The 18,081-nt window shown below is 36.6% G+C and overlaps 1 protein-coding gene across 1 annotated transcript; it reads right to left on the bottom strand.

The window, feature by feature from the left end:
- Positions 1-790: 790 nt before the first annotated feature.
- BCO1 (beta-carotene oxygenase 1) lies at positions 791-16,837 on the bottom strand. The gene is made up of 11 exons (XM_035337148.1): positions 16,655-16,837; positions 12,917-13,045; positions 12,509-12,638; positions 10,919-11,066; positions 9,915-10,062; positions 8,614-8,834; positions 7,506-7,763; positions 6,244-6,346; positions 5,502-5,596; positions 3,296-3,407; positions 791-2,604 (listed from the first exon to the last, which is right to left on the bottom strand). Exons 1-11 carry the CDS (start codon positions 16,716-16,718, stop codon positions 2,432-2,434), a joined length of 1,581 nt encoding a protein of 526 aa, XP_035193039.1. The 5' UTR covers positions 16,719-16,837; the 3' UTR covers positions 791-2,431.
- Between the last annotated feature and the right edge of the window lie 1,244 nt (positions 16,838-18,081).

The raw sequence follows: 18,081 nt of genomic DNA, 5'->3' as shown, positions 1-18,081 counted from the left end.
ACTATTTTTATATGCAATCACTGAGTGTAGGTTCTTTTTATGCCATTACAATAACTCCACTATTTTTACTGGGCTGATTTTTGACCTAATTGGTACAAAAGAAGAATCAAACCTTTCTGTTCCTCAAGATTTCATTCACAGTAAAGGATGTCAGGGGAGCAAACCAAATGACAGACTCATTACCATGTGCCACGTTACCACAACAAAAAAACCACAAGCCTTGCAGCCGCTTGGCAAAGCACGTATGCATTCCCCCTTGCTATTGTCAGCCTAGAAATGATACTGTATGTTACTGTACTCATGCTAAATGGTCTATTACTATTCCAACTCCTAAAAACAGTCTCATAGAAATTTGTGATTAGCTATATGGTCTGATCCGTGTTGTCTGGATCCATACGTAGGAGGATCTGGATCAAACACTGAGACCGGCAAATCCAGATTTACATCACTCTTTTTGTCTTCAGGTTGACTACAAACTTGACGTTAATCAAATCCTGTGTAATGTTGACCAAGTGAGTATGGCACACTGTTTAAAAAATCATATCCAAGACAAGTTTGTACAGCTTATTTTCTGCTGTATTTCTACATGAATATAACACATTTGCTTTCTTACACTAAAGATAACCCATCTGCTTTGGTTTTATGATGAATATACCCTATCATAACTTCTCTGTTAGTATGAATTAGCTCCCCAGAAATCAAGTAACTCCTGTATTCAGAAGAACTCATCATCTGAAAGCTTAACTCTATGAATTCTGAGATGGAATTCTGGAGACAGGCAAACGAGATCTCTAATAATGGTTACACTTTTTATTTATGGCCACCTTATAATTCTAGAAATATTTGTGGAGACTTGTGAAATACGAACATATGCAGAATAAAAGAAACAGCATCACAGCTGATAACCCATAAGAGGTATTTTCCCAACATCCAAAGTCAGTCCGCCATTCAATACTGCTTCTGTGTTACTTAAAAGAAATGGAATTCAATTTCTTATTTAGATTATAAAATTATCTTAAATAGTAGAGACAATATGCCCTGAAAACACTGAAGGTGACTATTTTTGCAGACAAATCACACTGAGGTATTTATTTCAATTTTCTGGAATTTGTAAACCTTTGAATACCCCAAAGTGCTTACATACACTCTAGGTCTGACCACGGTGATGTTTTTCACATTAAAATTAGGCTGTATATTCTATATGTGCTGTAAAGACATAGGCAAAGGGAGTTGGTACAGAGCAAGCAAGAACTGCAGGTGATGTTAGTTCAATTGCTGCTCTGCTGTAAATATCTTACGTAATCACGAACAAGTCACCAAAGCCCAGGTGCTCATGTGATGGGGAGATAGGAAATAACAGTGATTTCATTCTGTTTTCTACCTGTAAAACACAGTGAGTAGCAGGGTCACTGAGAATAGGTACACGAAAGAAAGAGATACGCAAGTAGTTTGGTGACACATACAGACCAGATGCACGCCTAAAACAGATGGATGTATACCTAGTTTTCTCCATCAGTAAAGATACACTTTTAATCAGTAAATACACTTTTACCTAAACAAATTAGTGAATGTGTCTGAGTTCTGCTAGAAATACACTGCTCTCATTCATACACATACTATTAGTAACAGATTATTAGCAATATTAATAAATATTACGTTTCTGTTTATCTTTTAGACAATGTAATCACCTAAGTACATGAAATGTCAGATATTCTCAAGGAAACACGATTTGAATACAAACTGCTTATAACATTAAGATTGAATAACACTGAAGTATAAACGAATGCTACATAAAATATTCAAGTTGGTTTCATCATCATAAAAAGGAAAAATACATTAAGGAATTATTAGCAAAGCAGTGGTTTTTTTAGGTTCTAAATTAGAAAGTTGTAGCACCTGAATGTAATACTTAACTTTGGTTATAGTGGAGTTTAAGAAATCAAGCACCAAGAAAATGCATTGCTATGAATTAATGTAATAGTATCATAGCAGATAGTTTAATGTGAGGTTTTCTAGCAGAAGACAACTTTCATCATGAGCTACAGTCTTGAAACAATCCATGAAAATTTCATGAGCTGTAGACATACGTTATTTATCCCCTCTATCACATTAAAAATACTGTACTTCATTTGCTCAGAAAGCTGTATTCTACTTAAATAAAACTACCTTTGTCTCCTGTTCCTTCCCCCACAACATTAGCACATTTTAAAGACTTATCATTCTTCTGGAATAGTTATATATGCCAGTTGTGCATATCATTATTTGTAATAAAAGTCATTGCTATCTCGTAAAAGGGATTATATATAGTTATTTAAGAGATTGTATATAGTAATTTCTTGCCATAATATGGTTGCTCCTGAATGACAAAAGGGATATTATTCCACATTCAGTAGAAGGTTGTCTCAGTCTGTGTAATAGGATAAATAGCATTTTACTCAGTCTCAGTCTTCAAAACTTTCTCTGGTATAAACATTCCATGCAGGTCCAGATGCATTTCTACATTTACAATGGCTCGGCCCAGTTCTTTGAATGTTTTAGCATCCAAGATGAGTAGGAAGGGTGCCTCCTTTGGATCAGATGTCACAATACAGGTCAAAACAACACCTGTGACATACAAATGGAGAATTAGAAGCACATACTAATTACACTAAGCAGAAAAGATAACACTGTCAGGAAATTAGTGTTGTTTCCTAAGAATCTGAGCACACAACTTGAAAGTGCTTACGACATGAAGAAGTCTGACTGAGAGAGCTAAAGGACTAATGAATGGTTCTCTTCTGTGCTTTTTCCTAATCTGCCTGCAGTTCATTAGGAGGAAAACAAACAAACACTGAATTATGTTCTAGACAATCTTGTTGGGCAGCTGAGCAGTGAAACTTGGGACACATCCTTTCAGCTATTTATCATTTCCCTTTGCACGGAATCGCCTCAGAACACAACTGGATTGAGATTACAGGGATACATGCAGTGCCACTTCGTGTTCTCATCTTGTAACAATGACTTCCCACTGCTTCAGCTTCTAATGATAAATTCAGTTCCAGTTGGCTCTCTGGACAGTCCTAAGCATTGATTTTATTGTTTATGGGCAGATTGGGACTTTATGCAAGCTGATTTTGCACTATTGTTTGTTTTTCATTTTCTTTTGTGTGCAGGAGCAAAATGGGTGGTACCAGTTTTAAGCTATCTGTGGAAGCATCAGCCTAGCTTTCTTGTTATGACTGACAACAATGAAACTTTTATGATTTAATACAAAACTCATGTAAATCAAACTTTCAGAATGTTGTTACAATTTTACCATCATCCTCTTCTCTTGCATCAGGGCTGGGAACAAAAATGGGCTCGGATGGCCAGCAGTGGTCAGCTCTCCAGTGGAGCATTTCCTTTGTTTGGACATTCAGTTTTGCAATCTGAATTGTTGTGGACAGAAAAGAAAAATGTCAGTGACCCAGACAATGGTTTATTCCAAAGGTACATCGTGAACAGCCTGTGGGCATGGGGGAGCAACACTAAGAGTTAAGGAGCAATGAGGGATGTGGCATCACAAAAAGGAAATGCTTGGAAAATGTTAAACTTTGGAGTCGCGTTTAGTGGCTGCATAAGTGTAAAATGATCTTTTAATTTTATAGAGACTATTTTCCTTCAGCAGAGTTAAAAGAGACACAGATACCATTTCATTAGATTGCAATTGCAATTGGGCTTTAAGTGTTTTACAAACACAAACAGGTCATAAGATCTATTTACTCTGCATCATGGGCAAATAATACTCTCACTATACAGAGGAAGAGTACATGGCACCGAACATGCAAGTGACTTGCCCCAAATTTCTGCAGTTCTGTTGTAAAGCAGGAAACAGGATTTAAAATTTCCATTTTCTAATCCTGTGAATTATTTTCCTTTTGTTGTGACCTCAATATTTATCAAGGCCTTCTATTGTTAACTAGGGTATATATGCCAGAACAAAGGCTATTAGTAGTGATGTAAAGGTTAAACCAACAGGCAAGAATGTCACACAGATGTTGGTACTAACTGAAGGAATAGCGTGCAGATTTTATCTCATTAATGGGTCAAATGCCTGACCAAACCAGCTTCCAGTGGGGACACGTGACATTTTCACCTCAGTTCTATTAAGGGCTTCTCTCTACCCATCGAGATACAGTTTTCTTTTTTTCCCTTTTGATGTTTAATCAGAAAAATAACTTCACACAAAAATGAAATATTCAGGCACTGGAAGAAGAATCTTCTATCCAAGGTGACAGTAGTTTTGCTTACAGACTTTACAGAAGGATCAAATGTGGTTGTTGCTGTGACTACATTCGTTAAAGACTAACTGATGTGAAAAAAAAATCTTCTAACAGCACTTTATATTTATATTGCTGTTTATATTTGACAAGCAGGGATTATCTGCACTGGAAATCACAAACTTGCATATTTGTTTGAGCTACTGTCAGATGTGCTGCAATAAATTTTCTTGCATCATGCAGAAATCCAGCTTTATTTTGTAATCAGTTGTGGTAATTATATAGAAGAACCCACAGCGATCTCAATTTGCTCTCAGAACAGTAATTATAAAGAGTGAGTTTGACTGTACGATACTCTTACCTTCAGCTAGTAGTACTTTGCATCTTAATCTATTTGTTTTCTAGGCTGTCTCCTGAAAGGCTGGCATCATGTGTACACAAAGAATGCATTTACTGTCCTCTAACACTCAACTAGTTCTCTAGCAAAAGGTAAAGCTTTCTGAAAAAACTGATATTGTTACAACAACAACTTTTTTTTTGTTAGGTTTCCTAAGGGGAAACATATTTATTACAGATGTGTGTCTGCCTAGTATTCTTCTTCCCTTCTCTTACTCTCTTTGTAGCTTTTGGTACATTACAGAAGTTCAACTTAATTTAGCAGAAAAGTGAGGGTCTCAGTAACTATAGTGTTCAGAATACGTGGTGGAAATAAAAAGCTGGATGAAGAAGCCTGAGTTTATTAATTCTTTATAAGAGGAACAGTACTACATGAGCTTACCCGTAGGAGAATTTAGGCGTTCCATATTTCTCTGTATGTGAATGACTCACCAATGGGAAAGGTTTTCACAGAAACCAATTCACTGATGAATGCAATCTCAAGTCATACCCATAAGAAAGTGTTTGTTTGCTCTTTATTGTTCCCACAGTTTGGCCCAGGGAGGCTGTTTTCTTCATACAAGTAAGCTAACAACGTCCAGTTTTTCATCTCCCTGTTTTCAAGTGTTGAAGTTTACAAACATAGTACACAACTGCAGTGTTGACACTTAGAAGCTTTAACTTGATGTTGAAAAAAGGCTTTGCTGTCTGGAAAACCAAGGTTTAACAGTTACAGTCCTGGCCTCAGAACCACACACTTTCAATTTGCATACATGAATGCAGATGAGGCTATATTTTGGGCCAGACTAGTAAACCATGGTTTACTAATAACCGCTTAAATTTGTGTTACATAAATACATTTCCTGACTTCGTACATGTTAATGATACCTTTGTAGGAACTGGACTCCACTGGACTTCTGTTGCATAGACGTACTTGTATTTTTTGCCATTATATCCATAGTTGATGTGAGGCAGTTCTATCCCTAGGTACAACAAAGGCCAAGACTTAGGAACAAAAGAAGAAATATATTTTAAATGTACATTTCCATGTGCCAGTTTTCAGGAAATGTTACCCTATGAAAAATGTTGACAGTATTGAAAAGAGGCGTTGCATATATTTTGTATGTCTGAACTTCTAAAAAGCCAAAGGTGTATATTAGCAGAGCACAATTAAACCAGGGTTGTTGGTTCAAGAATGTCAATTTTTCATTCTTAGGGATTCATTATACTGGAAATTGTGAGTATTCTTTTTTTTTTTTTTTTCATAAATACATCAATCAGATGTAAACATCTGAGACATAATCAGAGGCTACCATTCAAAGAAATGACTTTCACATTAATATATACTTTTTAGATATTCCTGTTAACACACATATGCACACACTCAAGTTTAAAAATCCGCTTTCAAAGGTAAACTTCATAAAATAGATAACTGAAGTTATTACTTAAAACAGACCAATTTTACTCCTCATAATAGGTAGATCTGCAAGCCATATTATTAACTGTAACATCAGACTTGGGACCCTAGAACAACTGTTAGGCACTATTAGAATGAGCTGTTAGGCATTATTAGAATGCACCTATGTGTAAGTGTGTAAGAGAAAGTATTTGTATAACGGATATGCCTCACCTTCACATAATTTTTCAGGTTGGCAATAGATGCTGCCATCTTTCTCTTTTACAGCAGTTGCGGAAGTTGGAAGTGTGACTAAATTAGAACCTACTTCTGCATCCTGAAAGAGACATATGCTGAAAACGTAATGTGTTTCTATGAATATGCTTCTAATTTAGACCTTTCATCAGGTTTGATATCAATATAGACAATTAGGGGGTTAAACAAATATTACAGCTTCAGTAAGTTCCTTCATAATGGCGTTTATCCTGTAACATTAGATTCTGACCTTTTCATTAAAAATCTTAATATACCATCGTGTAACCATTTTGAATTATACTGAGCATTTAGAAAGGTTTAGATACACATGGTTATGTTCCTGAAGCACAATGGATTACACAGATTGCAAATTTAATTAATGAAGATAGGTTTTAAAGAATTAGGTAGGAAATTCCCACTAAATGTCACCAAAGGTTAGTTTGTGTTTTTTTTTTTTTTGCATCTGCTATTAATCAAGTGCAAAAATAAGTGTGATCCATTCTTGTTTTTAACACTATTGCTGAATTCTTAAGATTGCAGGGTAGGTAGGATAGTTGGCATGATCCAGCACATCCTTTGCTATTGCTACATGACTGTTTTTGAGACATGAAATAAAGCAAGATTCTAAGATGTATTAAGAAAAAGTATTATCCATTCTAAGTGTATCAAGCAGAAACTTGCCCAAGTTGCTGGGCAGTATAAAATCTTCCCTGCAAGCAGTGATGTAAAATTATGTTTTAAATTAAATTGAAAGATAAGATCATTCTTCTTTCTGGTAAACTCAAACTTAAATTAAATCTTCTAATTTTAATAAAACTATTCCAACAGTGGAGAATGTGAATATATTGTAGATAGGCTTCCAGGAAAGCAGAAGAAACAGATTGTGCAAAACCTTATGCATGCCTTTCTAACCAACAGTCAGGTTGATATATCTGCTCATATTTGATGACATGTTACAAGTAGTTGCACAGGTAAGGAAATTATATATGCTCAAAAGCCCTTTTCTCCATTAAGAAAGGCATCAGAACCTAGATCCACATAACTGTATGTCCAACTGCTCCTTGCCATTTCTCACAGTACATGCGCAAAACAAAACTCCTGCACACTTTGTGAAGATGTTATTTTTAAAGAATCCAAATTTTGCACAAAAGGGCTGGCAACTAATAATTCACCCATTATTCTAGTTGATAAATTTTAAATTACTGCTCAAAGAGCAAGTTAAAAAAACATTTTCTTCCTACCTTGTCATACTGCAGAGGAACAACAAATCGCTTGCAGGTTGGTATGGAGGTAAGCTTGTTGTTCTCTTCAAAGTCTTTATTCAGTTTCTTTAAGTAAAACATGTCATATAAGCTATTGTCTGTGTAGGCAATAACATCAAAAATAACGTGGCCGTCCTCTTCATAAGCATTTACATGATGATAAAGTACCAGAGCATCCGTATAAAACTTGGTAGATACATCTTTTTTAGTCTTCCTGTCTACAAAGTGAAACCATGTCTGAAAGGCAGCAAACATTATTTAAAACCATTAATGAATGATCAACAAACAGTTATTTAGGAAAATGTTTTTCAACAGCTAACCATCTACATTCTAAAGCACCGTCTGTCCCTACTGAAGCATATTAAGAATTCCAGATTTGCTGCTAGGAGGCAAGAAGTTCCAACCTAAAGACCAAAAAAAAAATGCAGGAGAAAAATGAGTGTACAAGTGCTCTAAACTCATTTCACTGTTGCAAATTACTGTTTGGACTAGGCTGAGGATAGAAGTACTCCAGTAAACCTGTAAAATCCCCTGGCACATTTTTCATTTAAATAACTTTGTCTTAGTCCAGAGTTTGTACTATTCGTTGCTGGTGCACTCGACCCCAGCATGCTCCACTTGTTCAAGGACAGAAAATGTAGAAATAAGATCTTCAGAAAACACTTCTTTTCCCTGCTCAGTTGCCACAATTAATTCACGTTTCTCTGCCAATCTGGCTCTCCTATGTGATGCAATGGATCTAGAGCAGACTTCATCCACACTATACAGTGTTCTGTTTGGAGCAGGAGCAATTCTGTGTTTGGGATGCTAGTGCAGTTTGATTTTATCTCCTGGCACACGTTATTTCTACCAATGCCCAACTATCCTCTTTCTCAAGCACTTCAGCATCAGTACTTATTTGTGAAACTTTGGAGATGGGAGAAAATATGAAAAAATGCAACTTCTAATAAAAAATGTGAAACTGAAAGCCAGTTGTTGAAGAAAAAAAGGTTATTACTTAAATTAATGAGCCAGATGAAAGACAGAACAGTGTGGAAGAGATTACTGGCCTGGCTGACTCCAATTGCCCAGCATTCGAAAAAAATACCTTGTCGTCCTTATGGAAGGCAAGGCAGGAAGCCCAGTTCACACCTCGGATGTAAGCTGTTGCCATTTTGACAATATCCAGTTTGAATGGCTGCTCTATGAACACAATATAGTTTTCTGTGATTCCAAAGCTATGGTAGTAGCTTGGTTGGAGCAGAGAGCGAGAAGGGATGGAGCATACCACTTCCATGTGTTTAAAACAAGATTTCTTCTTTTCTGTTTCTGAACATAAATGATAAAAAATAAGATTACATTTACAATAAATTCCAATTCAATCTTGTGCTTGGATTTTTCCCACATAAGGAGTAGATAAGAATAGTTTCCTCTCAGTTTTATTTGCATTTTCCTGTTTAGAAAATGGCTTGTTTCCTTCTGCAGAATTAACATAGAAGGTTGCATTTGAGTGAAGCAGCACAGTAGTACCACAATGCCAGATCCATTCAGACAGAGACCTCTTGTCTCAGTATTTGACTCCACCGATAAACATTCTCCGAAGTTCCAGAAGGAGAAACCTGTTCAATTACATCAGCAACTTTACATGGGGTTTCAAATGCCCCCATGGTTTTGAACTTACTTTTAGAGATGTTCCTGTTCGATCTATAGTGACTTTGCTTGAGCCCCAGCTAGGAATAACAAACATCTTTCAACTAGGGAAAGTCTCTTGGTTGTTCACACATGAGGACAGACATCACATTAGCAGCTGGTTTTAAACCAAGCATTGTCTTGAAGGAAAAAGAGCAAGTGATTTGCTCTGGGAACAAAGGATGATATTTCAGCAAGCCCTACTGTAGGCCAGGTTAGAGAGGAAATAACTCCATATTAGGTACTATTTGGTATTATGCTTCCCTAATAATCACTGCGTAAGTAGTTTAAGAGCATTTTCATTTATCAAGAAAATTGAATTTTACTACTTCAAACTGTAGAACACTGCCTGACAAACATTTTTTTTCCTTTTCACACCCCCTCTACACATCACAACACAAGGTATGGACATTCTTGTAGAAGAATTAGTTCACTGTAGTGAACATCTAGTGATAATCAAAGTAGAATTCTTCTAAAAGCAAACTCGAAAAGCAACTATCTTCACGGTGAAACATCCTGTTTATATAGTATTCAAGATGAACCTTTGTAATAGCATATACTCAGACAGGCTAAGCAGTTAACACTAAGTTCACACAACATTAAAATTAAGAAAATAAGCATTGTATGTTTGTGGAAGAGCTGTATCATCTCCCTTTGATCTCAGAAGAAAAGAAACTGCTAACAAGTTTCTAAAAAATACTGACAAAAGCCAGATCTTACCTGGCACAGAGGAAGGAATCTTAAATAGAATGTATTTTGTTTTCCCTTTATCAACAATTGAAGTACCCATGTTGAGAATATTTCCAGCACTGTCATAGTGTGGATGAGAAGTTGCCACATTTACAGCTACATATTTGTTGTAGTCAACCTGGCAAATGATACAATAGGAGATTTTAGAGATGCATAGAAATATTTAAATTAATCATAGCTAACTCCCCAAATCCACCAGCCTTTCAACACTGGTAGGCTTCTACTGACGCCACCCAAATGCCTTGAAATTTCAACACTTCAGTCAAATGACTTATGCAAGTACTCAAATGATTTTCTAATTCAAGGCTAAAACAAGGTACAAGATCTGAATTACATTCATCTCTTCCTTGCAGCCATGAGACAACAGGAGGACTGGCTAAAGAAGGTACTCCACAGATGCCCATTTCATCCTGAAAGCAGTTTATTTAATAGCACTATGAGTCTAGCAGTTTTCTGAAGCAAAAAGATTTCTATTCAATTTAAAGCTTGGGAATTGTACTTAAACTGTAATGCATGATAGGAAAACTCAATGCAGACTTCAATATGTCAAGATTTGCTTTTAATAATATCTTGCATAAGGTATTTGAAAAGTCATCATATATAAATGACCTGCTGAATTGTTAATTATGTAAATCACTTGATAACTACAGATACATAATAATGCGAATCATCCAAAATAATCACATCATAAGCACAATATGTGGTATTTTGCCTGCAATTGCATACAACTGTGAAATTGCCCAAAGCCCAGCTTTTCCCTAAACTGCCTGTGATTTGTTTTTGAACTCCCGAGTTCTTAAATGAACTGGTATCTTCACCATTTCACTTTACCATGATTTCAAAAAAAAGTATTCTGTGCTAATAAGGAAATAGTAGAAGGAGAAAAGTATCTTTCCAGCTTTGTGTGCTGATTCTTAGGAATCAGCGTGAAACTTCATTAGAAAGAACCGGAATGACACACAGCCATTTAATACCTTCTCTAGAGTCTCCAGAGTCTGCGGATTAATTTTTCTGATGAAGTTAGTCTCACTGGTAGCATAATAATCATCCCCAGATTTCATAATGTTGATCAGGCAGTTGTCTGTGAACTCGGGAATGGTGTGAGACAAGTATGAGAATGCCCTGCAGAGAGGAAAGTTTCATATTGGTTCTTTAGATAAGCTGCAGCTGTACTTGCTTTTACCCCATAGGAAGCCGAAGTCACCCTGTGCAGTGCGGGATGTGCACAGTAGCAGGGTAATGGAGCTGGGTCTGTCTCTCCCCTGCTGTGTCCTCTTCTGGCAGCTTTTCCACTGCCTCAGTGGACAGCGTGAAAGGCAGAGGAGATGAAGTTCTTCAACACCCTTAGCCTGGGGGAGGATTACGGACATGTATGCATGAAACTGTTTTTCCATGCACAAATGGACATTCAGGTCCAGTCCATAAAACAGCTGTAAGATAGCCACAGTTTTATCAGGATGGGCTAATTACAAGCTCTCCTGTGCATACCTCATGAGAATTTGGCCTAACAGTTTCTACCTAAAAGCTATTAGGTTTTTCAGGATGTGCCCTCATAAAATAAATTGTTTTATATACTCGCTGATGGCATATTTTTGTTGCCAGCATTATCCCTTATCACAATTTCAAAGCAGATCTGATTTCACATATAGGCTTCTGTGACAGTTCTCCTTACTAGTGTAGGATTTTATATTCATTTGAAACCGAGACAAAGTTGCTCCTATCCCTTATAGACTTAAAACGCCAATGTTATCCTATTACTGCAGAAAGAAGAAAAAAAGCATCTTTTATCAGAGTAACAACTCACAACGTATCAAAGTTATAGTTATTTCACAATAACTATCCACGTTTATGGTCTTACCAAGCATGTAATTTGAGGTCATTAGATGTAGTTCAGCCACGAATAAAAGATGGATGAACTACTTGCATTTGCCAGGGAACATACACAGGCAATTTTACAGGCTCATAAATAGCCTGTCATCCTTTCTAACACTATGAAAGTAGCTATTGCAATGACCCCAAGCAGTTGTGATTTTGAACATAAGGTTAGCTCAGGTCTTTGGGTGCAGTACTTCAAAGCACTGCCTGTGACTCAAGAAACAATTGAAAATTTTCTTCACTTTCTTTTTGGGGGCAGGGGGGGTAGGAATGGCCTTTAATACAGCATTTTTATTTATTTAATTTCAGGCATGGATGACTTTCATCTTTCTGCAGAATAAATTTTGAATTAATACTTTCCCCATCTCTTCATCTTTTCCTTTCTTTCTGGCTGCTTCTCCCCTTACAGAATATCATTTTAATAAAATTCCATGAAACACCTGGAAAAGAAAATACTTGTTTTTTGACAGACAATATTACTGATTAAGTGGATTTAGAATATTTGCCTTAGTCTAACCCATACAGCCTGTATTACTGGATGTATCTCCTGGCCTTGTGTCAGTAGTTGGTAATTGTAAATTTACAAAACAGATTTCCATGTTTATATATAGGTGTCAGGGTAAACAGAAAGACTCTGTGCTGGTGAAAGAGGTAGATAGCAGAATGTTGTTGGAAAAAGCATTGCTTACTTGGCAAATATGTTTTTGCATGGATCTGGATAAGCCATAGTTCCAAACTCAGACACCACGATTCGGTTTGCTTCTATATTGCAGTTGTATGAGTCACTTCGGAGATACTTACTTCTGTAGTAGACTTCACCTGACAAAGGTCAGACAGGTTTCAATCACGTTTCATACTGAGCTTTTTAGAAAATTACCACAGACAAAGCCAGAGAAAGAACATGTCAAGCAAATATCCTTTAGCAAAGAAAGCAGACTCAGCAGCCACATAACACCTACGTGTACTATTTTTTTGCAGGCTTATAGCCAGACACCTGGAACGTTTTAATGCTAATCAAACTTAAAAGAGAATTAGCAATTTAAAACACCAAGATTTCCCTTGTTGAGCTTTTTGTAAACTGACATGCAATAGCTTACCATTTTTAAATGTAAAGCTATGCAGCAGAGCCAAGCCATCAAACCAGTGGTTATATTTAGTGTCCCCTATTGTGTGCATCCCTGGGCCATTTCGGAGAAGTATCCCTTGCAACCAAGTGGGCAGCTGACCTGCAAACAAAAATGACATTTCAGTATTCATTCATTTAGGGAAGGGGCATGCTACAGGACAATTTTCCTAAGGGCATAGGATTCATATAGGCAGATGGACTATAGGTGTAAGTCCAGATTTGTAATAGCATATAATTACATTTGAGTTTTGGCTAACTAAAATATGACCTGGTCAAAAACGTGGCACTAGTAATATTCTGCATAAATATTAATATATGAGATTACCACATGAACAAGAGATTGCTGGAATGTAATTTGCTAAAAAACAGGAAGTAGATAGAGTTGGACCTTTCTTCCTTGCACTCAGATATTAAAGTGATGTGTTTAAACCCTTTTATTCATGCCAGGAAAAGCTAGAGCTTATCAGAAATAAACATATTTTATAGGATATATGACTTGTACTGCCCTTCAGTATATCAATTTAAGCTTTAGGCTAAATGAATTCCAGTAAAAAGTTCTTTAAATAAATTACACAGCATATTGTAGTGTCATTTTGGGAGTGCTTTTGTGACACTAGTCATAATGTTGGTGTTTTGAACAAAAATAGTGGGTAGAAATATTTTACTGAACATATGTAAGTACTATTAAGGTTTGAATACAAAACTTTCCTCATCAAATCCCTGCAAGAAATACATTAACTCTCATTTGACATAGAGAATAACAACAATTAAAGAATGTCTTCAGGGTTAAAGAGCTGAGCAGAAGCATATCAGATATGAAATTAAAACCTTTACTTGCTTCTTTGTGTGTATGCCTCCTCAGGGAATATTTACGATCACATACTATACTACTTTTCCACACAATTTCTGCACTGAACATTGTCTCTACATAAAGAAGCTGCTCAGAAATTTAATTCTCCTTACAGTTCAGTTTGTGACCCCATGTCAAGTATGTCTTCAATAATTCTACCTTTAGTAATTCTACCTTTACAACAGATAGAAATGTCCTCCCATTAAAATATTCAATTTTGTCAAAGTTGATGCAGTTGTGGAGAAGTCGTGATGGTTTTGTTGTAAGGCTTTCTGAGATCCTAAAGGGACTTTGACCACTATCCAAGAGAACAATTCCTGAATTTTGACCATTGTAGGTAAGGAAGGCAGGGATGTTTGCCATTTCTTCAAATAAATTACATTAGCATAAACCATCCAAATGCAAGGAAGGATATACAGTAAAAGCCAGCTTTGCATAAACCTAATCTCAGTCAGGATAGCTGACTAATATTGTGTGCATCAATACTCACACAACTTCATTACAGTTACAGATCTGGAATACATTAGGAAGAGAAAAAAATATTGACACAATGGATTTGCATTTCATCATTATTATTGCATTTTGCAAGAGTTTTGAAAACCAAACACTGGGGAAATGTTTGTGACTAGCAAATGGAAAGACTCCTTCAGAGGAAATAGATTTAGAAAGAAACAAAATATTCAAGGTAGATACATATTTTTTGCTTGACTGATTACTAAACATTAATTACTAAACAAATTTAGACTATTTATATGCCTCAAATACAAGTGTTTCGCTTGTTGTCACTTCCCTTTCTACAGTTTTCTGTTATTTGCAAATAGAAGGTTGTAGATTCTGCATTTTCTCCAGAACTATTGGCAACTGCAGCATGGTGAGTGTAGTCTTTTATGCTCCTCTTACCAATGTCATTTAAGACTGTAAATCTATACAGTAAGCATGAACTGCTGGTCATGCACCAGCAAACCTTTTGGTAACACTGAGTTGAGGCTAACTGCATGTGTTTTGCTGCAACCAGTCTTTCCTTCCCTCCAGCAAAAATACAATACTTCTGCTGCATTTCAGGTCTTATGGGATCACTTCTGTTTTGGGGCCCATCATTTAAGAAAAGCAGATATTTCTGTAAGTTACTGAACGTCTTGCAGCTCCTAGGGCTACAAAAATTTTTTAGTTATTATTCCTCTCTATCAGAATAAAGATGCCCAAGAAGTTCCAGGACAAGCCAACAAAATAATTTCCCATCAATAGGTAATCAGGGAAAAAAAAAGCGATCTTCTTTTTAAAGCACTACAGAACTGGTGCAATTTCTCAAACTCTTGGCATAATTCAGCGTAATTTCTGGCATAATTCCAGTACAAAAAGCAGGGAGGAAGTTGGCATCTAGTGAGGTTTTCAGATCAAAATTCATATTAGTGGGACTGAAGTATCACACTGGGTACCAATCAGCATCCTAAAGTGCCTAAGTAGCTTTGAAAATATGTCCCTTGTATCTTTTTTGCCTCATGCTTTTACCTAAAGCGGCAATAATTATACTTTTCTGTACTATGTGAGGACATGAAATAACACAGTAAAATCTCCAAATATCTCAAAGATCACTAAGCATCAGAGCAATCAAGCCTTGTGTGATCACATGGCTGTACAGTCTTTAGGACAGAAAGAGCGAAATTATTTCTGACGTCAGTAATATGGGGTCGTATTTACATTGTACATATTGAGTAACAAGGAGCCAAAACATGGGCAGAGCTCAGGGCTAGCTAAATATTTAAAGAGGTCGGGGTTCTCTTTAATTTTCATTAGTGGTAAATACTGAATCATCATTACCAATGAAGTAATATTTTGTATACTTAATTTTATTTACTGAACTATTCAGTCTTTGTTTAAATAAACCATTCCATAATGCAGATCAGGTATGGTCAATAGTTTTGCTTGCAAACAACTTCAAATGTCTTCAATAGAAAGATTTTATCCTGAGTGACAAAAATTAGAAAGGCATAAAATCACCTTAAATTAAAACTATGCACTTGGACTTGAAACAAAATCTTTTTCAATTCAGCCATCAAACTGAACAGCAGCAACATCATGCAAGTTGTAATTGCCTGCTTTTACATAGCCTACCTGGGAACTGACTTTAAAATTGGCATTAGATGCCTGCTATTTCTTAGGCTATATAATACAAAAGACACAGCATACATTTACTGAATTGGGGTTCTCAGCAACAAACATCTATAGCTGTAGGAAAAAACTCTTTGCCTCCCTCTTCTGTAAGGTAAAACAAGGAGTAAAAATGTTAAGTTGATCAAGTTCATCCCTAGAAAGCCACTTTAAGCTATCTTGCTGGAGGACACTGCATTTTTTACTGGAATGCCTTCTGAACCGTCTTTTTAACAGCACACAGTGGCATCTGTTACTGCTGCTTACCTATTTAAAATTACTATTGCTAAAGTGTCCCAGTTTAAGTGACCCTCTCCAGGATGCAAGGAAGAGTGTGCTCAGCTGAAAGAACAGCGAGAGCGTAGCGAAGGGTTATGGCGAAGAGAAAATGAAAGTCTAAACAGAGCCATGGGGGAGGGGGTATCACCAGATTAAATTCTGAGTCTTGTCCCTCACTGCTGACTTCAGTGAACCCTGTTCAAACAGACTTTCTGGAAAAATACACAGATATACCCATAAAGAAAGAAAAATCCCCCAGTCAGGGGTACAAATAAGATCTGTGTTCAGTCCTTTAAACAAAGTTCACTGACATTTCTCCCTTTCTCGGTTTCCTTCTTCTGTGCTGTTTCGGGTGAACAAGTGTTTCAATGTTTACACATTTGAAATCACCAAAATAACCACATGTATTAGAAGAGATTTGCATTCACTTACCTTGCACCTCAGCTTTTATGGGCTCTGGATGTTCTTCTTTGTTTTTATTAAATATTGTTTCCATCTCTCATGTAATCAAACGGTTTCTGTGTCCTCTACCCAGCCGTTCCTGCAGGCGAAGCAGTCCCCTCCTGTCTGGGCTAAGAAAAGCTCTTTCCTGTTACATAGAAGGATAAGGTCAAAGTGTAACTCGAGCTAGTGGCTAGTGGCTTATAGATCGACAATTTATAATAGTTGATCTTTAATCCTTAACACATACACTATAATACTTGCGCATTCTCCTTAACTCTTTCACTAATTCAATGGAAAAAAAACGTAACTTGCCTTTTTGCTCTCTGTGAACCTACCTCAAGCAGCCAGGCACACCCAAGGAGTCATGTAAAACGAATCTGAAGCATCACCTTCAGCACTGCAGAGAAATTTTAGATACTTCATGGGGGTGCTTGCCCCACTTGGCAGGAGCAGAGATAAAAATAGATGAAATGTCTCCCACCATTCTGAATATGGCTTTTTGGAACTGACAGATGTGGGGTGTCATCATTTTCTTTCCATGCTGTGAAATTTAAACTGGGCTATTCTATTAGTTAACAAAATACCATCACTGAATGGACATGTGCTTTTTTCGCTATACACAAGCTGTTCCAGAGTGAACTGAGTGGCACACCTTTGAATAAAAGACCTTTTCACAAATAAATATTGCAGCATATTGTCCCATATGTGACCCGATTCCACCTAGTTATTGGCTCCTTGGAGCCTCTGTGAAAGTATGGCAGGAATAATTAAAAAGAAGGGGGACTTTTAACTTCATGCATTTGTTTCAAGATAAGGTACTTAACTGAGTTCAACATCGCTAATTTCAAAATCCTCTGGGAAAAGAATTATTTCAATATAAAGCATGTGATTGCAGAGCAAGTCACAGGCTCCATTGAACATGAAGGATAAAAAGAGTCTTTACACAATCATATATTATGCAATTTCATATGGGGTTACCCTAAAATCCGATTTTTTCTGCTAAATCACTGTTGTTCCCAAAACATTTTAACATCCATTCTTAAGTCTCACTGATCATTCATAAATATCCATATTCATTTTATTGAAAACACAATTTGTGCTGTGGTGACTGCTCTGACTCACTTGCTGCACACATACATTGCTCCTCTCATTCTTACCTTTCGTCTCTTTGATGGCTTATCATGGAAAATCATCAAGACAGCATGCCTTTGTCTCCATTTGGAAAGCACTAACAGAAACAGGTGACTACAAAAATAAGAAGCCAGATAAAAAAGAAAATAGGAGGGTTGGATTTGTTGGAGTCAGTAGTATTAATAGAGAAAAAGCATGTTTGAAACAGGAGGCTGTAGGAGACAGAAGTGTCAAAGTCCCCCCACGGACGCACATGCTGACATACATACATAAACATATACACA

This window comes from Oxyura jamaicensis, chromosome 11, assembly GCF_011077185.1.
Source record: "Oxyura jamaicensis isolate SHBP4307 breed ruddy duck chromosome 11, BPBGC_Ojam_1.0, whole genome shotgun sequence".
NCBI lineage: Eukaryota > Metazoa > Chordata > Aves > Anseriformes > Anatidae > Oxyura > Oxyura jamaicensis.
Note: the sequence above shows the minus strand (reverse complement) of the source record. Positions and strands in the feature narration are given on the sequence as shown.